The sequence below is a fragment of the Branchiostoma lanceolatum genome, chromosome 5, assembly GCF_035083965.1.
Source record: "Branchiostoma lanceolatum isolate klBraLanc5 chromosome 5, klBraLanc5.hap2, whole genome shotgun sequence".
NCBI classification, from domain to species: Eukaryota; Metazoa; Chordata; class Leptocardii; order Amphioxiformes; family Branchiostomatidae; genus Branchiostoma; species Branchiostoma lanceolatum.
Window position 1 is genome coordinate 12185468 of NC_089726.1, and position 25575 is coordinate 12211042.

General features: G+C 40.1%; 5 protein-coding genes across 6 annotated transcripts; 3 read left to right on the forward strand and 2 right to left on the reverse strand.

Annotated features, from left to right (window-relative positions):
* Positions 1-188: 188 nt before the first annotated feature.
* On the forward strand, positions 189-5234 carry LOC136435178 (RIB43A-like with coiled-coils protein 2). 2 transcript variants are annotated; one of them, XM_066428431.1, is made up of 8 exons: positions 189-324; positions 859-1012; positions 1484-1565; positions 1759-2030; positions 2262-2453; positions 2692-2919; positions 3134-3300; positions 3995-5234. In XM_066428431.1, exons 2-8 carry the CDS (start codon positions 896-898, stop codon positions 4074-4076), a joined length of 1140 nt encoding a protein of 379 aa, XP_066284528.1. In that variant the 5' UTR covers positions 189-324; positions 859-895; the 3' UTR covers positions 4077-5234. The 2 variants fall into 2 exon arrangements, with proteins under 2 accessions (XP_066284528.1, XP_066284527.1); XM_066428430.1 differs by having other exon boundaries at positions 4491-5234.
* Positions 5235-5318: 84 nt separating this feature from the next.
* On the reverse strand, positions 5319-12569 carry LOC136435176 (ataxin-10-like). Its single transcript, XM_066428428.1, has 11 exons — positions 12368-12569; positions 11606-11785; positions 11363-11457; positions 10612-10738; positions 9253-9420; positions 8898-8978; positions 8444-8609; positions 8131-8239; positions 7304-7479; positions 7106-7169; positions 5319-6844 (listed from the first exon to the last, which is right to left on the reverse strand). Exons 1-11 carry the CDS (start codon positions 12526-12528, stop codon positions 6666-6668), a joined length of 1506 nt encoding a protein of 501 aa, XP_066284525.1. The 5' UTR covers positions 12529-12569; the 3' UTR covers positions 5319-6665.
* LOC136435179 (3-hydroxyacyl-CoA dehydrogenase type-2-like) lies at positions 12570-15822 on the forward strand. The gene is made up of 5 exons (XM_066428433.1): positions 12570-12669; positions 13623-13787; positions 14200-14364; positions 14504-14741; positions 14967-15822. Exons 1-5 carry the CDS (start codon positions 12646-12648, stop codon positions 15155-15157), a joined length of 783 nt encoding a protein of 260 aa, XP_066284530.1. The 5' UTR covers positions 12570-12645; the 3' UTR covers positions 15158-15822.
* LOC136435177 (protein cereblon-like) lies at positions 15762-22437 on the reverse strand. The gene is made up of 11 exons (XM_066428429.1): positions 22305-22437; positions 21276-21454; positions 20796-20998; positions 20391-20549; positions 20096-20270; positions 19702-19764; positions 19196-19280; positions 18800-18915; positions 17764-17825; positions 17528-17659; positions 15762-17047 (listed from the first exon to the last, which is right to left on the reverse strand). The coding sequence occupies exons 1-11, from the start codon at positions 22375-22377 to the stop codon at positions 16867-16869; spliced, it is 1428 nt and encodes a 475-aa protein (XP_066284526.1). The 5' UTR covers positions 22378-22437; the 3' UTR covers positions 15762-16866.
* A 357-nt stretch (positions 22438-22794) lies between these two features.
* On the forward strand, positions 22795-25575 carry LOC136435180 (dnaJ homolog subfamily B member 9-like). Its single transcript, XM_066428434.1, has 4 exons — positions 22795-22857; positions 23363-23605; positions 23729-24211; positions 24423-25575. The coding sequence occupies exons 2-4, from the start codon at positions 23389-23391 to the stop codon at positions 24497-24499; spliced, it is 777 nt and encodes a 258-aa protein (XP_066284531.1). The 5' UTR covers positions 22795-22857; positions 23363-23388; the 3' UTR covers positions 24500-25575.

Below are 25575 nucleotides of genomic sequence, written 5' to 3' on the forward strand. Positions count from 1 at the left end.
TTTAGACACCAAAAAATTGTAATATAATACAAATAAGTGCACAAATTTGTCAAAAAGGACAATTCAATTGCTTTAATAATATATTACTGTTGCATTTTGTGTGCAAATTGACTATCAAATTGGAAGCTTTGATATGTATCTGAAGCATTATGAAATCTACATACCCATGTATGGTAATGGTGTAACCCGAGTTTAGAAGAATAAACATAGCAACGGGAAGATAGCTGATACAAAAGCGTGAGATCGCCATAACACTACTGCATTATTTACTAGGACATCGTGTAATCTACTTCCCAAAGATTATTCCTAGCCGCCCAGAAGAAGGTAGGTTATCTACTCAGAATAATCCTGGATAGTTTGAAAACTCCCTATGCTGTTTAATCATAGTGCAAATAGTCGACGTGGAACGTCTGGAATTTTCTTTCAGGTTCTTTCTGTTACCCTTTGGGGGTTTCTTGTGAGTGTTTTGTATCTTGGCTACGTCTGATGTTTACGCCGCACCGGGGCTTATCAAGCTTTTAAGAAGCAAAGGACGAATGTGTGTGCAGGTTTTACAGAAAATTTGACAAAAACTGAAAAGAAGCAGTTTCTTAGGTCAGAGATAATAAAGTTTAGAACGAAATTCTGTGACTTTGGATCAAACATGTCTAATTTGATACTTTTATGAGTATGAATGAAGCCTACAGATTTCTGTACATGTCTCCAAGATCTGAAACCATATTCCAAAAAATATGGTATCATACTTGATATACAGCGGTAATATGGAGACTCCGAGTACATTTGTATTTTCACACAAGAGGAAACTGATGTGCAGTATGAAAATTAACAAATACGTCATTCCATTGCTTTTTCTTCTAGATTTGTGAGAATATAGCCACCACACCCAACTTCCAAGATGTACAAGTTAGATCTTCCTGTAGACTTGAAACAGGCTGCAGCCATAGAGCGGCGGCGCAACATGGAAAAACAACGTCAGAGCCGCATCTTCAATGCCAAAGAGAGGATAATTGGGGTAAGAGTCTAAGACAGAAAATGTCTAAGATCCATGTTCGCTCACACGCACCTGAAGGGTATTGCGTGATAGCATTAAACTATTGTAGATCTTGCAGAAAGATTTGTCAGTTGTATGTTTGTCAGCCATTGTTCAAGGTTGATGTAATGGAAATCGTGGCATTATTTATTAATGGTTACTAATGCACATCTTGTCAATCCTGGATGCTATTGAAAACTAACTATGCCTAGTAATATATGATAGCCCAATTGAATATGCCCATATGCGAGGAAATGTTAAAAGAAGTACATTGTATAATCTCCCAGTTCCCTCCTTTTTCCTGATATATTGCTATTTGAAAGCTATTCTAGCAAATTCTTTCAATTTTATCACATAATGGTTCTTTTATGCTTCAAAAACAGAATAGAAACAAGATAGAAGTAAGTCTAATAGAAATTAAACTGATGACCTGTCTTGATTGTGATGTTACAGGTTGATGTGCAGGCATTGGAGCAGCAGGTGAAAGATAGAGAAGTTAGAGAGGATACAGAGGCGGCTCGGGCAGAGGCCTTTGGTATGTCCTGGTCGTCATGACAGTTTTATAAATTTTGCCAACTATGGCAACAAAACAAACTTTAATGCAAACAATTTATCTAGGATGGAAAGTACTTTTGTTGCTTGAAATCATTAGTTTCAATGTAACTAGACTGTGGACTGATTCAACTATCCTTCAACATATGTTCATATATGTTATCTTTATTTTCCAGCTGCTGATGCCATTCGTAATGACAAGGTTGTCGTACTGATGGAAAAACGACAAGAGGAGGATGTTCGCAATCTCAACAAGGCCGTCAACGACTTCCGTAAGAACTTCCAGGTTCCTGAGACGCGGCGTGAGTTTGACCTGAATGACCCTGAGGGCCTGAAGAAGGACAAGCCCGCGCGGTTGACGGATGACGACCCGCGCTGTGGTATCAGTGGTGTTCAGAAACTGGATGGAGAGGATCTGAACTCAAAAGCCAGGAAAAAGTACCAACAGGTTTGTTCACTCACATTTCTTATCACAAAAGCACTACTCTGCCTCTGAAAATTACAGAGATCTCTTATTTTACTACTACATGCGCCTCTTCACCAAAAAAGATGCTGTACTGTACTGTACATGATATTGACTTACTACAAGCTTCATTACATTAGCCTCACAATTTAGAATTTGTGGTGAATTGTGGTGAATGTATTCCTAATCACATCCTCCATTATTTTTCCCCATCAGGAACAAATGCGTGAGTGGACCAAGGCCCAGATCAACGAGCGCAATGCCGGGGACATGAACCAGAAGCACGCAGACCTGTTGTACGAGATGAAGGCGCGAGAGCTGGACCAGCGTGCCTGTGAACTGGCTACGGCTGAGGAGGAATGCAGACGTCAGATCAACATGGCGACCAAGAACTTCAATATGGCTCAGGTAAGGCAGAGAGCATTCGGCTTCTGTGTGATAAGAATACGTCTGAAGAACCTTGCCTGCAATGACTGCTAACCATTAGTTCTCGTATCTAATAAGGAATATCTAGTTTTCTACAATCCAAAAATGTACTTGTGCTTTCATTGTTATCAAAAGAATTTAATCAACTGCAGTACATTTGCAAAACAATGGTATTTTCCCTAGGTTTGTTTGTTTACTCCATTTCTGCTTCTCTCCACAGCAACGTGAGAAGGACGAGAAGGAGGCTATGAAGAGGCAGCAGCAGCAAGACGACAACTACACAGAGCTGTCCAATCACATCTACGGAGACATGCTCACGGAGAACCCTGCCGTGGCACAGAGTGCGTTTGGCGCCCACCGTGTCATCACAGACAGGTGGAAGGGGATGAGCCCCGAGCAGCTGGCTGACGTCCGCAACAGGCAGGAACAGCAGAGGCAAGAGAAGGAGGTAGGGACATTTCTTTTATGATACGTAATTCTTTATTTCCTTCTTTTCCTAGACATCACATGATTTTTTGACACCTCCTGATGTAGTATTTTGCAACATTGACACATTCATTTCCATATTCAAGTTCAAACATTTCATCTTAACCTATTTCTATATTGCATTTATCTGTTTGCTTGGTTGATTGATTGATTGACATGAATCCATCATTCTGTAGCGTCTGGAAATGGAAGAACGCCTGAGAAATGAGGAGTGGGACAAACAACGTGTGGATGCAGACCGCGCAGCCGTCATCTTGGAGAGAAGAGAGGAACGTCTGAAGAAGGAGCTTGAGAGGCAGCAAGCCCAGGAGAATCTACGACTTGGTGCAGAGCAGAAGGCACAGTAAGTAGCACCCCCTAGCAGGACATATAAGAAGTGCAGCTGGTCTGCTTCCAATTTCCACAGAAATGTACCACAAGAGATGGCAGGACAAACAGGAACAAACATTTTGATTCTACCTTTCTTGAGTGTTGCTATCTTCTAATCATTCTTAAGTGTGTGATTAATATTAACATTTGCAAAGATCAAGTGACTAAAGCATGAGGAATTTTTGACACATCAAAATGACAAAAGAGAGTAATTTTCTCATGATCGTGAAAAATCTGTCTTTTGCCATTCTTTGTAACTTCTGAAATAAAGTTATTTGAAGAGCTGGTTATTCTATATACAGATAGATAGTAGTCTTCAAACTAAGGACATATTTGCAAGCAATCCTGTAACTTGGTGGATGACTTTAGCTATTAGTAGATTTTTCCATGAGGGATTTGAAACAGTTTCGCTCAAAAAAAAAAAACATCCTCACAGCTTTGAGAGCATGATTAAGAATTCACTGCTATTAGCTCACTCACTAGACAAGTTTTGGTGTGCAAATTAAAAGTCACAATGACATACAGAGAAATGCTGCTTGAGTGAAATCAGCTTTCACATGCAGAACCGTACCACCACACAGCTTGTAAAGGTAGGAGCAGGATGGCACCCGCAAACCTAACAAACCTCCTCTCACTTTGTGTGTTTGGTTTCTTTCTTCTTTCCACAGCCAAGAGTTTCTGAACAAGGAAGTTTACCGGAACAATATCACTGGAGACTTCTTCTCACAGTTCAACACCTCCAGCAGATGATGCATCAATGTTCCATTCCTTTCCCCCCCAACACTCTCAACAACTAATCAACTACATATACTCGACTTTTGACAGTTTGTAATACATGTATTACATAATAATGTGTGTTGGTAGCAGCAAGAACTTTGTTGTGACGAAAAGCATATAACTATGTTGTCTTGTTCTCTCTCTTAAATTGTTAGGGTAATGGAATGAAATTTAATCAAAGTGCTATTTTTACAATAGAATATACTGTAACACATAGCTTGCTACATCAATACTGACCGACGGAGGCCATATACATGTATATAGCTACATCATGTGTTAGGCTAAAATGAATTGGTCTTCTGTTTATGGCTAACATACAAGATGAGCTCCACAACTGGAGCACCTGACCCTTGTGTAACCCCTACGTGATTTACTCCTCCTCTGTAGCGGGGATTTCATGGATAAGGAGGTTTACACCAACGAACCAACAGCTCAGTACTTCATGCAGTTCAACAAATCCAGTCGGTGACCTAGCAGACCTCTACCCCTTGACCTTCCAACCACAATGTGCCCGATGACACAGATGATGTTCTGTTGTGACCACTTGGTTCTGCCTCACCAAATATTAGACAGAATAGCAGTTCAAATATTCTATAAACGACTTGTTCACGACTGAAGAATCCATATTAGAACAGTTTTGTTTCTTCACATGTTAAATGAAATGAACCAAGTGGTCATACCAATTACCCACTTGCTAACAATCTGCATACTTATGGGCTTTTGATTTTTCTATTATCATAGTTCTTAAAGACCAAAGTGATACATTTTATCATGTTGCTTCATCACATACTAGTGTTGAATCAGTGTCAAATCATTTCTCAAATGCACCACAGGTAGGGCTTTAAAATGTACAGATTTTGTGAGCCACATGAAAAGTATATTTAACTTGTACGTCAAATGTTATACTCTGCTAGAGTGCCTTAAATGCATCACCGATGTTGGTGGCAGTATTGCTACATAGAGATTTGTAAATTTGTAATATTTTGCACCCCTTGGTATAGTAAAAAAAGTGGGGAAATCAACTTTAAGGCATTTAAGTTTTCAGCCCTTCCATTGTGTATATATTGTTAAGCACAATTGATATTTTTGTGGTATAACACTGAATAAAGGTGGTGACAATACCAGAAAGAATATTTTCTCTTTATGTCTCATGATAATGTGTTGTGCCTCTGCTACAATTTCAACTTAAGTGTACTCAAACTAGGCTCAACATGATGGCATTTACCAACAGGTTTTATTCCTTGTGTGTTTTTCTTACAGTATGTAAACTGCATGTTGAGATTCATAGACAAATCTTGCACTGTTGCTGCTGTAGCTACAGTTATGAAAATAGCTGCATAAGAGAAGCTTGATTTCGGCAGTCTGCCCATATTTTGATTCCAAACATGCTTTTCCTGTAAGACCTTGCCTTCAGGTACATTGGTTCTGCATACATACACATGTATTTGTATAACCCAGCAACAATCAAGGTCATGATGGGTCATAGCAATGAGATTTATGATAAAAGATTTGAATGAGAAAGTAAGTTGTGTAGCATGAAGGTGCAAGGGCACCTGTACTGTGAGACATTTCCAATGACCATGTTTCTTTTGTGCCTCTTATCAATTTTGTTCAGCTTGTAATATAAAAAAAGTCCACAACCTGCCATTTGGGTGCCAGTTGTTAGGGGTTATCTTTATTTATCTTCCTATTCAAATAAAGAATATATAATGGTACATGTAGTTAAAATGTGACAACATACCATACAGATAGTTACATGATGAAATAGATCATAACATCTTGAAAGGGATAAACATAATTATCTTTACTTTCATAGAATATTCTGAGAAATAACACTGGAGCAATAACTAAAGGAATTGTAGAATAAGTATCAGTTTGATACAATGTATATTATCCCCCAAAAAGACTCACTGTGGAATGCAGCACCCCCTTGTATTGTTAGTTTACATACCTATCTGTACACACACTAAAACAAAAAATAAAATCATTCAAAAGTTGTCTAAATCTACCCTAACATTAGCTTAAATTTGTTGATCTTTGGAATAAATAGGTTACAGAATTGTTCGTAGATCTGTATTTGGTGCACATTCATCGAAAGCCAAGATTTCTTTAGTTATCTTCCTCAACTGGGAATTGTACAAACTTGCCAGTAATTATCACATGTGCAAGCGATCTATTGCAGGCCTGTACTCTGGGCACCATGGAGGAGTCAAGTGAAGAGATCTCTCTGCTTTTGCCAAGACGTGAAGAAGCTTGTGCCACAAAGTACATAACTTAGTGAGCATGCCCAACAAAACACATGGTGTGTGCTTGTACTCTGTCTGGAGTCTTTTCTTATTTTTGGAGCCTTTTTGCTTGCTGTTTTTTTTCTTACATGTAAATGTAGAGAATAAACAGAGTTTATCTGATGCAGTTTATGTCATGCCTTGTGAGTTCTGCACAACAAAAGCCGTCAAGATGTAGTCCATGACAAAAGTACACACTTCTTTTTGTAGAGATGTGCATGTGTTTACTACTGCACTGAAGTTTGCATCATGATTCTGTACTGTAAGCTTGCATATCTCACTTGTCTGCTGACTTAACCACCAGTTTACCATCGTCCTCAGTCACTTCAATTCCGAAGTCATTTAGTGCAATGTTGTCTGCGAGCCCTTTGTCCTCAAGTCCAGCGATGACTGCCTGGTTGTCATGGTTCCCTTCACACAGGTTACGTATCGTGAAGATGGCCCATTGGCTGATATCTACGACCAACTGTCAAAGACAAAACTCTGAACAAACCACAACCTGAATGATGATGTTTGTAGGAATTACAGAATATCTTCAGTTGGGAATTGCAGCAACCGTTGAATAGTAATACTGGAGGTAGCAAAAAGAAAAGTATACATTTCCTTCAAACAGCAATACAATCAAAATTGGAAAGACTAGCAAGTAAGTAGTACATTACATTGTATGATTTTTCAAAAGAACAACCAACCATGTTTATCACATACTAGAAAGGATACAGGGGTTGTGGTCATCTATGTTGCAATGGTCCAAGACAAGAGGGATACCTTCCAACTCACGAACCTGCAAAAACAAAAATTTGTTCTAAAACCTTGCAATTAAAACCAGTGACAGGGATAATTTCTATTTGACCATTCATCATTAGTATAAACAATAAAACTAAACTACACTACTAATGATAATTACAAGCATCGTACTTTGTCCTGGTTGGAGCTGTTCTGGAAGCACATGTTCCCCAGAAGCCGTATGAGATCTCTCTTCAGCCCATGGACTGGGTGAACATCATCAGGACTGTCCGGGGGAACCATCGTCTGTGTGTGGCTGAAAATGTTGTCCCCCAGTTTACCAGCTGCAGTAGTTAATCTAAGTAATTCTGAGAAAAAAGACAGCAGAAGCATTGCTTGACATTTAACAATCTACTTTAACAGTTTACCACTACGCATCTGAAAAACCTATAGAGTTCTAAAGGTCAAAACATGTATCCTTCTCAATTTACTACTATTTCAATCCAAGGAGGTAAACTAATTTTGACTTGCCCTTTACAAACAACTGAATGGACATTACAAGATTCATGGAGCTTGTTTAAATCAGTCATCCATGTCTAATCCTGATACACGTAGAAGGTTATTTTGTAAAAGAACATTCAAGTACATGTATTTGAAATGAAGTGCCTTTCAGCATCTGTACAGCATATGACAAATACATGTAGTACTACAGATGACAAAACAAATTGACTAGAGAAATCATCTGTACAGCATATGACAAATGCAGATGACAAAACAAACTGACTAGATAAATCATCTGTACAGCATATGACAAATGCATGGAGTACTACAGATGACAACAAAAATTGACTAGAGAAAGAAGTCTGACAACATTTGAAAACTCTTATCATTTGAAAAACTACACAACTTCTTTGTCACAAGAGACATTTGTGGGTGATAGTTGTACTTTCATACTCCACAAAAAAAGAAAACCCTACCTACAAAATGCCTTACACAACAAAACCCTATCAATAACTTACCTACACCAGACGCTAGTAATGACTCCATCCTGACAAGCTCTGTGTATTTTTCCTGTTGCCCCGTTCCGAGACACAGTATTTTAAGGAGTTTCATAATGATTACTGCTTCCTGAAGGATAAATTGTGGATATAAAAGTCAGAACTGTCAGTAAATTTACAGATACAAATGACTTTCAGTCGATTCAAACAAGTATTCAAGTTTGGCAAATAACCTTGTATGTTACTACAAACAGTAGAGAGTAAAGAACAACAACATCATCATGTAGACAAGCTATCATGGAGGCTATGACCTTTATGGAGCCTCCCAACTTACCAGGTTCTCAGTGTTCTCCCCTACAGACAGAATAGTTTGAAAGTTATTTTGGAACTCAGCAGCCAGGAACTCCAACACAAATCCAGGCAGGAACTGCTCCTCCTCCTCCTCAGGACTGCTCTCACTCTCTCCTATCTTAGCTGAGATGATGTCAAGTAGGATGATCCTAGGAATCAGACATAGGCAACGTACATGTATCATAAAAAATGCTGAATTCACTTGTACAACAATACCAAGTTAGAGGTGTGGTTCTGTGGGTAGATTGACTAAATCATGCTGGTAGTAGCCCTACCAGTTCCACTGGTCAGGCCCCTAGAAAGGAGGAGCAGGCCTAATCAGCCCCTAACAGCGAGAGTTGGTGAAACACAGACTAGTGGTGTTGATTGTTCACATGTCAACATGCTTGCATTCGACTAAAAACATATAAATATATAAATCTGACAGAAATACTCACCTGGTTTCTAATGGAAGTGTACCGTAAACATTGGGCAGGAAGAACTTGGACATCAGGAACTTGTCAGTCACCAACAGCAGTCTGTGGAAGGAATAATGTCTTAAATACAGTACAATGAATATAGTCTATGGGAAAATGATATCCTTTGCATGCAGGTTAATGCAATGTGGCTATTCAAAATACAAAATGTTTACAAAGAACAGATTATGAATACAAGTACAGGGACATACAGCAAAGACTTATAAAAGAGTCACATGTAGTCATTTAAAGTAGACTTGATGTGCTGAAATGGAACAAGGTACATTATCAACTATCAATGTTCCCTAACACACATGTAACAACAAAGATGTCTGACCCCCAGTCTAGATCAGACTGCCTCTCACACAGGTCCAGCACAGTCTGCACCAGGAGACGGCCCTTAGCGTCCAACACTAACTGTTGCATTGTGGTCTCGTTCAGACAGACGTGGATGACCATACAGCAGTACCCTGCCGCTGTGGGGTCAGGACATCCAAGGGCTGACCTACAGATTCAGCATTAGGACATGTTTCTGTTAGTATTATTGTCATCATTTGGTGAAGAGCCAAACCAGGATTTGGGAAGAAACTATGAGTCTTATAGTCTGTTGCATGAAACTTATGTGCTTTACCATATATTGATCAGTGGCTATGGGAGAGATGGGAGAAGATTAAACATCACTTGAGCCTATTACATACACTCTGTATTAATGTATACATTTTTGTTTATCATACGTAGACCAAACAAGCTTGTACTATGTTTAGAGTTGCAACTATGTAACTAGAAAGGCCGTCATTTGCCCCTGAGCAAATACAGCATGTTTAGCCATACTCCTCCCCATGCAAGAAGTGGGCTGTCCCAAAATAACACATCGGCAAATCGAAATATTAACTGCATGTAGAAAGTTAACGTTTGCGAGAGCATTATACTTCGCCAATCTCCCTCCCGATGCATAAATTGACTGTTCCAAAATCACCCGTGCAAAAAAAAAATTCTCTCTACAAGTTTTGCGAGACCCCAAGAGCTTCTTACTGCAAAGGCTTGAGTGTGTTCCTGCAATATGACCTCAGGTAACCTAAATAGAACACATGTTCTTTGGCCAGTAGCAAATGGAACGCGGGGATCTTTAGATAGAACATGGATTCCTTGGCCAGCAGCAAATAGAACATGGAACGGGGATACCACTTTTGGCCTGTTTTTGGTCTGAAAATGGGTCCAAAGTCCCCAAAATGAACCATTTTGAAGTGATGTACACCAAAAATGTGATTGAAGTCCTGTAGGGACATGTTCAAAGTGCCCTTATACCGAATGTTAGGTCATTTGCTTGTAAAACCAGGCCACAGGAGACCAAAATGTAATTTTTGTCTAAAAATGCCCCAAAAACCTCAATAAAAATGATTTTTAGGCCTGTTTCAAAAAATGAAAAAAAAACGCCTGAGGGAATTTGCCGTCTTTAACTTCATGCCAAATTTCAGGTTGGTTGGTTGAAAAATGGCGGAGTTGAATCGATTTGAAGATTTGGCAGAAGAAGAAGGAGAAGAAGAACGTGAACAAAAACAACATGTTGAGCCATACTAGGTATGGCTAAACATAATGACTACATGATAATCACAAAGGAACATAACTGGCCTTCAAAATGGTTAACATTCATCAAGAAAAAAAATAACTATCTATCATGTACTGGGCCAGCACTTACAGGAAGACATCTGGGTACGCTGCCTGCCACACAACGTCTTGGGACGATGGGTTCCCTGACGAGAGGTTGCCTAGCAACTGGACAGCACAGCGTAGAGCCAGCATTTGGGATGAAGAGACTTGTACAACTACATATACAAGAACAGCAAAGAACACATCTTATTGTGACTATTAACATACTGCTTCAGCTACAAAACCACAGTAATGGCAGCATTTGGCTACTTCTTTCTTTAAGATCTCATTCATGAGATCTCATAGGCTTACATGTTATAACATATGTTTTACATGGGCGCGGTCATAATGAAGCTATAGAAAATGCACCAATGTTATTTACCCTAGATCATGTAAAAAAATTGCCAACAGTTTCACTACATACAATCTCTTTTTATAGCAATTTAATACAAACTGCACTTGGCTACACCCAAAAAAAATCTTCAGCACTTTCCAGCTGTAAGCCCACGACCGCATCACCTGCAATGTCAGGCTGTGCACGTCTGACCTCACTCACGGCCGCCGAACTTTACCTGCTAATTTCTTCAGTTACAAACAAGCTTTCATCAGTTTGACGCTTGAGATCAGTTGGGCTGACTAAAAGGGAATTTCCAACCGATATAAACACCCGTTCATGCAGCCGTTCATTTTTTGGCGTACAGACTCTTTGGGAGTCTACACGCGGAATAACTCAGGAATGAGACTTTAACACACACACACTTTAAAGACTATTCTCTTGGCAAAGAAACAAAATTGCATACCTAAATCAGCTGCCTCAAGACTACCATTTGATAACTCTGGTTGCTTTGCAAGAAGAGTGACAATTGCAGTAGTGGTGGGAACAATGTCTGCATTCCTGTCAAGACATAAAGACCTTTCGTTATCTGTACAATTACCAAAACAGTTCATCAACAGCACATGAAAATAAATATGACTACCAGGTAGATACTGTACCATGGTAAAACAAATCTATAGTCAATAGCGAAATCAACCATTCAACTTACAAGACTCTGAGCTGGTTTACTTGGCATGAAACACAGGAGTTCCTGAGGAATCTGAAACATTCTGTGGAAGTCCCCAACATCCCCTGGCTCCATCCATCAGGAGGGCTGGACTCCAGGTGCTGCAGTACTGCCTCCAGGAGACAGGAGGCATCTTGGAAGACCGACTCAGGCAAGTTGGTTCTGGACAGTCGATGAAGGAATACCACATTTTTTTAAAATAACGTTATGATTGTTTCAGGATAATTTGTTCATATAGAAAATACATGTACGTAAAAACAAAATATTATATAAAACATAGAGCGTGAGTGCTTGACGCCTTGAGTTTTTTTTCTGAGATCCTCATAATTTGGGCAGTCACAGTAAATGATGGGCAAGTCTCTGTTCCAAATCCAAGCACACAATTGAATTATATTCACAAGAATTACGATATGGATGTAGTACAAACTGAAAATTAAAAACTGAGTATAACTTTATTTACATATGAAAACGAGAAAACAATCATGCTACACATGCCAAATAAAGTATGAGTAGAGTAGAGTTAGTATGAAGTTCAGATAACTCCTTATTACCGTAAACTTATGCTTATTTCTTCTACCTTCTCTGCCATTTATACAGATGTATTGTGAAGATTTTAACAGTAACTACCAACTTGAATGTTTGTTAACATATTTGGCCTTGGCTTGGACCATACGTCAAGTCGTTCGCATCGCAGGTACTCACACCTTAAATTGACTTGGAAACACAGAAACTATGAGTATTTACCTATTTTCTTGACATTTCAGCAGTTCTGTTAGTAACTCAATGTTTTCTTGTAATCTTCTGCATCCTATTACTTCAACAATGAGCTCTCCTTTCGTCGCATATTCGTTTAAAACCTTGGCACAGCTCCGCAAACTTCCTAAACTCGTGTTTTCGTCCGCCATTTTGCCTTCGGATGTAAAGCCATCTGTGGTTGGACAACCGCTTGAGTCGCGTTCTCCGATTGGTTAAAAAGTAGGCTTCTGCGCACTGGTGTCTTCTGCATCGTGACCTTCTCCATCATGGCGGCGATTAGAAGTTGCAAGGTTTGTTGTTGTGACTTCTGGCGTTTTGTCCTCTGTTCTGGGGGACTGAGAATTAACTTGATAAACTTTTTGTATTGCGAAGCTTCTTTTTCACTCTGTATGCTAGTCCGATATCTCTACACGCTTTTAGCAGGGGCAGTGTAAGCTTGATCAAACAGACAGTGCCGTCGTAGATGTGTGACCTCGTGGCCTAGCCGGCCTGGCTGTTGCACAACAATTTCCATGCATGAGGATCTGCTCGTGAATTCTGTCGCCAATTACCCTGCTTTGTCATACCTATCCATCTACATACATTGAGACATACACCATGCTACACTTGAAACATGGTCAGACCAGGTTGAACTTGAAGCGTTGGGGGCGGAGTGTGGGCGTGTAGAGGGCAGGGCATGGGCATGCACTGTAAAATCTGATAGGGAGATCAAAGTCCTGGTCTCTCATTCTTGCTGCTGTAATTTTCGATAAGCTTTTTCGACATTGTGCCGAGAAATAAGCTTCACAGCAAGGAGGTAACCTCCTTGATCACAGTTACAGGGCCTGGGATTGCGAGAAATGTTAGAGTTTAACCTTGGTTTAAGACATGAGTCCACATGTTTCTAGCACAACACATCTAGACAAGGCACTGTTTGCTGTCAAGTTAGAGGCCATATTATGAACATGTGCAGTTGGAGCTTGGAACTGTGAACTAGCTTGTAGCTGGCAACCAAGGTAACATCATGGTTTGGTTTACAACAGATGCAGCTACAACTCGCCCAGAGCACTAACTTAGATCTAACTCCCCCAGAGCGCTACTTTAGATCTGCAAGCTTACTGCTGTGTCGACCCATGATCAGTCTGGCTCCCAGGGTAGAATATGGTGGCAGTCTGACTGATATTAACCTCACTATAATGGTATCCCATACTGCTTCTGTACACAACAAAGATAACCTATGGCATGAATTATTCCCTCTCCCTAGGGTCTTGTTGCCATAGTGACAGGCGGGGCCTCCGGCCTGGGCAGGGCCACAGTGGAGAGGCTGGTGAAGCAGGGTGCATCTGTGGTGATTGCAGACCTGCCGTCATCAGACGGGGAGTCTGTGGCTAACACCATCGGTGGGAACTGTGTCTTCTCTCCAACAGATGTGAGTATGGACAGAACATGTGTCAATGGAGAACGTTATGTAGCCCATTGTAGTTTGGTTTCCTGAACATGGACTGTGTCTACCCCATTATCATGCCTCATTATCTCCATGAGAAATTGAGGTATAGTTTTTGGTCTGTTTGTGTGTGCGTGTCCGGCGGAATAACCTCTGGATGAAATTTAGTGTGTGGGTAGGTGTTGAGGACCCGATGGTCAAGTCGATTTTGGACCTCATGGTGGCCGACCTTGGTACTGCAGCAGGACTTCTTTTTGTATCTTTTGCCATGGACATGCTGTATATTCTTCTGGACTATGTGAAGTGTTAATTCTGCACATGAGCATTATCTATTGGTACATTCTCAAGCCACTCTTAACTGTATTTGGAAGGTGAAATATCATCCCTTCTTTTCCAGGTCTCAAAGGAGGCAGATGTGTCAGCAGCAGTTGCCAAGGCCAAGTCTGAGTTTGGGAAGCTGAATGCAGCAATAAACTGTGCAGGGATCGGGGTGGCCATGAAAACATACAACTTCAAGAAGAATGCCCCCCACCCCCTTGAAGACTTCGAACGAGTCTTGACAGTAAGTTCTCATCGTTAAATCAGAAAATTTTTTGAGGCATGATATTTGTTATTAGTCAAGTTCTGTCATATGTCAGTCATGTTCTGTCAAGACAGTCACATGTTGTTACAATTTTTTCATGATGTTGTTTATTCCTCAGGTGAACGCAGTTGGAACATTTAATGTAATTCGACTGTCTGTGGCTGAGATTGCTCAGAACGAACCAAACGAGGATGGAGAGAGGGGGGTAATCATTAACACAGCCAGTGTGGCTGCCTTTGAGGGGCAGCAGGGACAGGTGGCATACTCAGCATCCAAGGGAGCCATTGTAGGGATGACTCTGCCAATAGCACGAGACCTGGCTGACAAGGGCATCAGAGTCAACACCATTGCACCTGGTAAGCAAGCTTGTTTCACTTGTTAGACAGGAATATGGGTATACAGTTGATGAACTCACCTTTTTTTCATCTTCCAAAAGGAATTAAGTGTCAATGGATCACAATAAAACTGCATGCTGTAGAAAGCTTTTATACTCTACTCAACTCGTTTTGTTTTTGTACGTTGAAAATGAAAATGAGGTGGTTACAAATTTAGCTTACAGATCATGTGTCCCGTTTTAATAGGCCTTTTCCTGACGCCATTGTTGATGAGCCTGCCAGACAAAGTTCGGTCCTTCCTGGCCAAGATGGTTCCGTTTCCCCAGCGCCTGGGCCATCCTGACGAGTACGCACACCTCGTGCAGTCCATCATTGAGAACCCCATGATGAACGGAGAAGTCATCAGGATAGATGGGGCCATCCGCATGCCTCCATAATGGTCAATGTTGTAACAACATGTAATTCCTGACATGTAGACTGCCTCTTGTGTTAGATACAAACTTCAAGGGGTTGTGATAGTGCGCACAAAGTGGTCATATGTCAATGAAATAAGAAGTAGAGTTAGCATTAAAGTATGCTGTTGTGTCTTGCCATCTGACATTAACAGACATGAATACAAGACACAAGCTAAATATGTGGTATGATATGTGACAGTACACTGAATTTATATTGTAATGCCTAGTTTGCTGTGAGATCTACTAGTAATACTCTGTAAGTAACTGCTGCTGTTAGCCAAGTATGTCTCAACTGACATGTATGATATTGTAGACAAATTTGTGATGCTGTGGACTTTTGATTCAGGGTTTCACATAGACCTAAGGAGTTACCTTATTGAGTGACATTAGAGAGTATATCTATTGACTTCAAATACATCATACAGACAGATATCCTACTTATTAAACATACCATTGGTACAAGACTGCTTCTTCTTTGTTTTGTTTTCATGCTGTATTTTATTGCCAAGGACAGGGGCCCATCTTTGCTACTGTAAATGAATTCCTTTCATGGGAACTTAATTTCTCAGTAGGAGGGGACAGGAACTTTCCCTGGTTGAAACAATTCTGTAATACAGTGGTAATACAATAAAAACTCATAAAAATTGCTTTTCATGTGCGTAGAACTGTCTTGAATAGTCACAGTGACCAGAGATGCCAATAATGCAGCTGCTACCTGTTTTTTTTATCCAGTACATTACCATGATGAGAAACAGCATACATCTAAAAGTGTGAGACACTGTCATTGTCAGCAGCTACTTTCAGATTTGGATCTGGGGTGTGCATTTACCTACAAGATCTACAGACTAAGGTTTGCAGTCATACAACACAGACACAAGTAGCATTACAGGTACAGCATACTGCATTCTGTAGTATTTATACATGTGCAAAATGGCCTCTAGAATAACAGTAAGAAACAAAAATTATATTTAGATTATGAACAGTGAATTTATCATATTATATAATAATATATACATGGTTACAAGTTTCAAGCCTGCTGGTAATTGAATTCTTAAAAGTTATCTGACTTGACTTGCTAAATATGAACCATATTCAGTAAACACTGTTTATAATCAACTTTCTAGCCACAAAATATTTCTTTTCTGTACACAACATTTACAAAGCTGTTTACAACACTCTACATTCTAGTACCAATGGATGTGTAGTTGCTGTCATACTGCATATCTTAATCATCTCACCATGTGAGGGATGCCTGCTCAACTCTACACAATGTTTGATGTGTCTGCAACCTTGTGCTGTAATGTTAATCTTGCATTGATGTTTGTACAATTCAGACAGCTGGATTTTGACCAATTATCCATCAATGATCTCAAGGTTTTGACTCTTAGCTATCTTTCAATATTTTAATACTGATGACACAAGCACCTAAGCTGCAAGTTCCTTTCAGTTATGCTACCGATTTGTTTTCAAGAGGGAACTTCCATGGCAAAGTCTGCTTTCTACTTTTTTGACAGGCAACACTTATAACCATTGCAAAAGCTTTTGTTTGTGTTCCTTTTATAATTCTTTGTTCCATTAGCTTCAATTAGGTGTTTGCCTATTAAGGAGCTCAAAAGATGCATGGGATCTCCATACATGGTGATTGCGTGGTAGTATTAACTCTTAAGCTTCATGTACTTATACATAGTCCTTTACATTGTTGGCATCCACCCAGTTTCCTCTGAGTCTCCACCATCACTCCGTAACCCTGGCAACAGCGACGCCCTGCACAGACCCCAGAACTTCTCCGGCTTCAGCTTCTTCTTAGCAGGAGTAAACTTCCAACCTAGGTGGTGTCTGCACTGCCGACACTCCGCTACTGTCCACGCATAGCTGATCAGGGATTAAAGGCTTGGATGAGAACAACCTAAACAACTGCAAATGCGTACCAAAGTTAAATCAGTCACCCAATGTATACAGTATTTCAGATTAAGATAATCAAAACGGACCTGGATATTACTGCTAGTAGATAAAAGTGAAATTCACTGATCAGAAGAGTTCTGAAGCTTGAATCTGATCAGTAATATCTCCCATTATTACTTCGTCAATTGTATGTAGTATAGTAACACATTACCATTACATACAACAGACATGATCATGGGAAATTTCGCCACTTTTCTTTTTGCAGCCTACTTACATAAGTAGCCCTGGTGCTCAAGCCTTGAATGTACGATGATAACAATTGGGACACTAATTATATATATAAATAATCTTTCCAAAGGTGAATAATACAATACATTTGATAAAGGATTCCTGGAGATATGATAGATCAAAATCAAGTTTCCAAACTTTTAAACTTTATGTTGAGCTCACCCTGGGAACCAGCTATGTTCAGTGGATGGCCTGCCGTGATGCATGATGCCCGTGACCTGGTACACAGTCAGTGTCTCGTGAACGTAACCTCCAGGGTTGACATACGCTGCCATTGGGCCCGCTACAGACATGCTGCAGACAGCAACACAAAAAATTTTGTTTGATAACTATGTTTTAAAACTAAAGAAATCACTAAAATAGACAGAAAAATGCTGCAAAATGTAAACCAACAGTACCTGAAAACGTCTTTCTTTTCAGCTATCTGACTACCACAATCTCTGCAACACATGATGGTGCACTGAGGGGAAGAAATAAGAGGAGCATTTTTAATAAAGCAAAGTTAATTTTTTTTAATAAAGCAAAGTTAATGAGTGAGAGAATATCCCATCATTTATATGTACTGCGAAAGGAGAAGGCAGATGACATTCTAGTCCTACAACATCCCATGATACTACAGAGGATATGTGCAGGCCAGTGAGATCACTTATTTCTTCTGTATGAAAAACTTTTGCCAATACACTGTACACCTCTCAGTGAGTCGCCTCCATTGAACAATATGTAAAATGGTCCAATTGAAAATCATATACGAGCGTTCTTAAGGAAAGGAACTTTTTCTGTGATGATCTTGAAATTGAGCTTATTCATTGTAAGATATAAAATAAATACATCCCATTAAGCTGTTTTAAAGCAAGCCAAAAGGTATGGTCGGGAATCCTACTATGCTATGCTAAATATACCAAAAAGTATAGTCTCCATCGAAATTACATTAGTCCGTCATAATTCACCGCTATATTATTAATTTGAAAATCGCGGCATACGCCGCCGCCCAGTGACCTCGGTTGACCTCTACTGCCTCGTGACCCCGCGTGACAACCGCGTGACGTCACAGGTCTGAGCGTCCCACGTGACCACCACCAACAACACTTGCTAGCTGCCCGCGTGCCTCACAAACATTGCTGTCCGAACTCCGAAGACTCAGATCATGGAGATTGAAGAGAATCCAGTCGAAAATGAAGACTTTGACGACTTTGATATCCGCCCTCCCACTGAATGCAAGACCTGTGACGCGGGGTCACGAGGCGGTAGAGGTCAACCGAGGTCACCGGGGGCGGCGTATGCCACGATTTTCAAATAATATAGCGGTGAATTATGACGGCCTAATGTAATTTCGATGGAGACTATACTTTTTGGTATATTTAGCATAGCATAATTCCCGACCATACCTTTTGGCTTCCTTTAAGGACCTTTGAAAAGGCAAGGGCTACACATTACCTTCTGCATGATGCTGAGCTCACATCTCAGCCTCTGCACAGCACTATTGATGCTGAGTAAGTGCAGCCGCAGACCATCGTCCAGTGGGAGGCTGGCTGCTACCCAGAAGGAGAAATCTGCACAAGGAAGCACAAAACAGACTAAGGTTCACGGAGTAAGTCAGAAGCTAAGGGAAGTCACATAATGCAAGCCAGTGCAATTCATAGCCCATTATTCATTTCAAGACATACCCTCTGCATAATATTGTTATGGTATTGCAACTTTGTTATAGCCAGTCTAAAGTGAATACTGATAGTGTGATGACCCCAAAGACCCCAGGTACTGTGGCAAATGAAATTTCTTTTCATTGCTGTCACAAAAATTTTCCAATCCCGGCTCCTTACTTATAGTACCTACCTGAAGGGTTAGTGGGCATGATACTCTCCTGTAGAGTATCATTCCAGCTGTACAGCTCACGTTTCACCAGTTCCATTAACACATCCTGAGGAAACAGCAGCATGCTTTTTATTCTCATGCCTCCAACTGTATAGTTGTTCTATGGTGTTACAGTACGTAAGCAGGAAAACCACTGTTCATCCATATAGCATTTCATAGATCTAAGTATATATAGTTCTTAATGAATCAATTGAAAGCGATTCTACCTCTGTAGCCTTGTATTTATGAGCCTGTATTTCAACAGTGCTTTGCAGCACCAGCACCTTCCATCACACTCTTTGTAGTAACGCAACTAAAAGATTGACACAACCAAAGTGCCTTGGTACCATAATACCTCCTAGTCTGTATAACGTAAACTCCAGCTGTCCGTGAATTTCTGTCCCCTCCTCTAGGCGGCGAGCGGATACAGGGCGGCGAGCGGTTACAGGGGTCTTGATTGAAATCAGGCTAAATACCTCCATACTTACACAATCATATTGTCTATACACCCATGGTGGAAACCATGTCCAATCTGCAGCTCTGTATCTGTTCTGTAATGAAAGAAGATGTTTTCTGTCATGAAACTTTTGTAATGAAAGTTTTGCAATAAAAGTTGACTTTCTGTTCTGTGATGAAACTAGATGTGGTAGTTTTTCACAAGACGCTCAGTGAGGCAAGAATTAGACAGTGGACAAAATTTGTACACTACAAGGTGTATCCAGACGAAAAAGTTTTGAGTTTGAGAATTCAGACAATACAATTCATTAAATTCAGACCATTATATATGTAATCCTCGACAAATTATCAAGTTGAAAGTAATGAACAGCAACCTGAGGTAGATTTGACCTACAACATCTCAACAGATTTTCTATCAAAAGGTACCTTTCTACTCCTTGCCACTGGCTGCCTGTCCCCTGCTGGACCCCCACATGCTGCCACTTCCATTGCTGTTGTGGTTTCAGGGATATTATTGAGTCTGTGACATCTCAGTTCTGCCCCCTCCAAGCCTGATGGCATTTCCCATTCTGGCAGGATTCTTACCTTTCCAATTGTGATGCTAGAATGTACAAAAAAATTGAAAATGAAAATTATTTTCAGAAAATGAGCAGCAATATCCAAAAACCATTTAAGAACAAAATAGCAAGTTCTTTACAAACACTACATTTCACAAACTCACCCATCTGCCTGTCTTCTGGTTTCTAAGATGAGGAATCTCTGCCTTCCCATGGCTTTAATCCTCATAGTCTCAATCCCGTGCTCATCCTCCTCCTTCACAGAAAATATCTCTGCTGTAGTTCCGATGTTGGCAAGAGTTGGGCCTGAGGTGTCAAGGTATCTGATGCACCAGAATACAAGAAGGTCAAAGACAAAAATGTAGCTACAAATGTCTAGTTCCTACAACTGAGAGTTGAGATGTGTCCCTGTGGGAAAAGCATTATTAATACTTTGTCTCCAGCATTACGAAAATGGCCAAGGTTTAGACTACATTGATTTAAATTGTGCTGGCAGGTTTCTACTAAACTCCTTTGTAAAAGATTTTTTTATGGCCTGCATTCTAACATATTGAAAAACTGAGGCTAACCTAGATGTGACCAGCCCAAAGGTCCTGTCCTTCTGTATAACATGTCTCATCATGGAGATGGTCTGTGGCTGGAAGAGCTGGAGAGGGAGGGTCTGTCCTGGGATCAGCACCACGCTGGGCAGGGTCAGCAGGGGCAGGTTCACAAAACTCTCGTCATCCAGCACTGTCCTACCACTGTACTCCTCATGGTCATCCCCCAGATACTGTGGAGTGTATATAAAGATATGTGAGTCACTAAACCACAACAATGGCTGCCAACAAATGTATTATTAAGGCAGGGGCTCAAGTTTTGACCACTGCAAGGGAAAGATATCTCATTTCTTTATCCAGTCATCTTCCTTTTAATTAGTCTTTGTCACAATGACCATATAAACCTTCAGTTGTGACACAAATGAAATAACATTCAGGGACACGAACTATTGACAAAGGGTACAATACACTTTAATTCACAAAATAATGACAATTCCGTGAAATACTCACTGTATGGATAGCAGGTAGGGACTGATCAAAGTTTATGTTGCGCTTGGCATCCTTCTTTTTCTTCTTGTCCTTTTCTTTCTTTTTCTTCTTTCTCTCATTATCGTTATCCTCCTGTGGATGTTGCTGCTGCTGTTCCTCCTCATGACCATCTGCATTTTCATCACCTTCTCTCTCCCTCTCTGACGGAATATGTTCAACAGCCAATATTTTTCAGGGAAATCACAAAAATCTAATTTCTTTAAAACACTGGCAGTGTGTGCCAGTGGGTGTAGTAGATTTTGCTCATTTATCGATTTATCATGTTCCCACCCACAATACACTTTGTACGAGCAATCGTGATAAACATGTCACAGCAACAGGCAAAAATCAGGCGAAACATAAAAAAATTGATTTACATGTTAACCAGTAACTTGATCTGCTGATGTAAATACTAACTTGTAATTTAATCTACTGGCATCCTTTTGCCTACAGGTCATCAAAATATCCAGGATGTAAACAAAAAGTATGGTTGCTCGTATCATGGTTTGTCTAAATAAATATATAATATCAGTATGGGATACCATCCCACATTGCATTTCGAACTTGAATTTTGGGATGGCAGTGCGCGAGTCACTGCAATAAGACGTGACATGACTACAGGTCACTATTGTATTGATATTGCACAATGCACGGAGGAATCTCGCCAAGTGCTATAACAAAGGAGCTTGAATGTGTTTGAGCCTTCTTGCTATAACCAATTAATGCAGAACCTCATGACCTACATTATCCTGTAGTAGGTCTGTACGAGTATCCACTCTATGGTAGCGTTGTAGTTTTCACACGTTCTATTCTTTAATTTTTAATATATTGTTGTTTGTGCTCCGCCCCCCTCACACATCCATCTTCACTGTCAAAAATATTATCCTTTGATGCATCCAAAAATAATGGGCCTAACAGCCCTTTCGCGAGGACGAGATACCTTTATCACAGGCTCTCCTGATACCTCACACCGCGAACAATATACCGAAAAATATGGAAGATAACACACACCACTGTCACTGGATGAATCGTCGCCGTTTCCTTCGATGTTCGGCATCAAAATTGGTAAAACGTCGTCCGCCATGTTTCCGTGTTTTCTTCGGGCCTCGTTGCATTGTGGGAAATATCAAACCAAATAATCACGTGATTTAAGTAAGCCAATCATAAAGAGCTCCGTGTTCCAAGTTTTTAGACCATACCATAAATTGATGGGTATATTTTGACTCCTATCTACTTTAATTTTATGTATCAATTCAAGAAAAAGTATCATTTGTCATTTATATTTCTATATAGTACCATACTGAATTCTTAAAACGTACAAATTTATAATGATGTATGTTTGTTCCTCCTCATTTGAAAGTTTTTCGTAATAACCTCCCCTGTAGGATTCCTTTACCCGGAAACGAGACCGGCAAAGCTGAGCTGTCAGACGCAGATTTGGGAAGTAGCCAGAGGAAGAATTTTGTCACGACTCGAAGATCGTTTTGTCGGACCAAGGAGGTTGGTCGGACTGACAGGTTGTATTCCGAACCTTAACACCAATAGAGTCGAACTTTTAGTCTCAAGGGAAGAAACGAATCATCTTAGAACCTATACTGGGTCAAGATAGTCGTTAGATATGCGAACCGCCTCAGGGCCAGGGGAGGGGGGCGATAAGTTGCGAATTTAGCAGACGACGATATGTTTTATTACTGTATAGCGAAATTGTACACGTATATTACATATGTTTTAGGAATAGACTGAAAAAACTATGTGTATGTATGTGAATGCTGTTAGTGCGTTATAATTTATTGAAATATGGTAACAATGCCTTGCTTACATAGATGGAAACGGCGATGTATCAAATATGTCATATAATCGATATCTCTAAAAGGATGTGTATCCATTTCACTGCTTTTGTAACCTTTGTCCCGCCCCTCGATGGCAGTAGGGAATCAAAAGAGAAAGATGATCAGGCATACGATATTCTAACTTTGCAATTACATGTGCACCATAAGGTGTAAGATGATGAGATCTCAATATGCTCTTTATCAACTCTGTTAATTCATGTGTTTATTTTTGCCTCTATCAGTTATAACATCCCACCGTCGCCACAATGCGCAGCCAGGACGTCCTGTTTGTTGGATGCGTGTTCCTTGTACTGCTGATGGACTCCATCCTCGCCAAGCGAGACTACTATGAAATTCTTGGCGTGCCCAAGACAGCAACAGACCAGCAGATCAAGAGAGCTTTCCGGAAGCTTGCTGTCCAGTACCACCCTGACAAGAACAAGGACCCAGAGGCAGAGACTAAGTTCAGGGAAATTGCAGAAGGTGTGTTTGTTGTGTTTGTACAAGGCAAAACAAATGCATTTTACTACCCCATTTGAAGTCGTACAATGCCGACTCTATATGTTCTGTATTCACAGGTTGTTGTCTTTGTTTTTCTATTTCCAGCCTATGAAGTTCTGCAAGATGCACAGAAACGGAAGGAATATGACCAGTTTGGGTTCAACAAGCCTGGAGGTGGGCCAGGTGGTCCCGGAGGATTTGGAGACTTCAACTTTGACTTTAATGACTTCTTTAGCCACTTTGATGCATTCAATACCCACAAGCAACACGAGCATGCGGGTGCCGGGTTTAACGGGGGCTTTGGCAGTGACAACGGTTTCCGCTTCACCTTCGGGAATGGCGGAGGTCACTTCTTTGACTTTAATGACATATTTGGGGATGAGGAAGATGATGATGAACTGTTTGGAAGCTTTGGTAACTTTGACAGCATTCACAATCACTTTGCCCATTTCGATGACTTTGACAACTTCTTCAGTGACCAAAAAAGGCCCCACTCACATGCTCATGCAGGTGCGCATGCTCATGCTCAACACTTTGCGCATCACCAGGGACAGGCCAGGAATATGCAGTCCAGAACAAGTAGAACAGGTGAGGATACATGTACTTTCTTTTGTTTCTAATTTTCAATTAGTCTATGTAAAAATTGAATAAGTAACTATGTACATGTACTACTGAATCACTAAAACATCACTTTCTTGTAACATGGAAAATTACAATAAAGCGGATATACATATGTTGTTATGTTGTATATGAGTTCTAAGTGTATTTAACTCAAATTTTGTTTCTATGTTATTTGCAGGTGGGAAATCTTGCAAAACTGTAACACAAAGAGTTGGGAACATGGTCACAACCTACACCGACTGCTCTGATCCCTGAACGCTACAAGATAACCGTGGGAAAGTCACACGACTCTCTAGATGTGCAGGCGCTCATCAACTGTGTTGAAAAAAGGCATATCCAGTAATGCAAGTCTTCTGCTGCTATTGTACTCGCTTTCTCACCTTCTTCAAGTAACATATGTGAATGAATTTGTTTAGAATGTGAAGTTTGGTTTGCACCATTTAGCCATCAGACAAGTTAACTGGAAAATACATGAAATGTATTGTTAAGCTGCAAGCTTGTGAGAATTATGGTTGGTAATTTCAAGAGTTTTGCTTATATTGGATTTCATATTCTGTCTTTGGAAGATGATAATTGAATAGTTTCAAGTATGTAACTGCCAAGAACCTGTGTTAGGTTTTCTTCCAAATTGTTCAATGCAAATACTGTGTAGTTTTGTGCAATTTGACAACTGATTTTGTATTTTCAATTATTGTTTCTGTCTGTGGTGAACACAAATTTTGAACGGCTAAAGCTAAGTTGGTGTGTTTGCATTTCTTGTGAGTTGCTGAATATTGTACCTACTGAAACTAAGTAAATTCAACAGTCACTTCTCCTTTGAGCTATTGACAATACTGTACATACTATGCAATGTGTCTGACAAAAGGTAGAAGGTGTGTAAATATAAGTACTTGTAAAGGTATTCAGATTGTGCACTTGATAATATTATGCTGCAGTAGTCAAAACTGCACCACTTTCGAATATCTGGGAGATAAAGTTGATTGCACCCTGAAATAGACACAACTGTAAAACAGTTTATTTCTATATGATAGCAAACTAAAGAGGTGTGGGTGTATACATCCTCCCATCAGACCCGATATGTTCGGTTTCGTTACCTCCCATAGCTATATCGGATCTGCCGGGAGGATGGTAACGGAACCGAACATATTGGGTCTGCTGGGAGGATGGGGTGTATAATAGTAGTCTATAATTCTGTATATTGTTTATGCTGATAAAGCTACATGAGAAGCTATTTCGACACTCAGATGCAGATGGAAGTTGTAAGTAGCAAAATTATATCATTATGGGAAAGTATGTAAATATAAAAAGGAATATCAAAAGGTTTCACATGA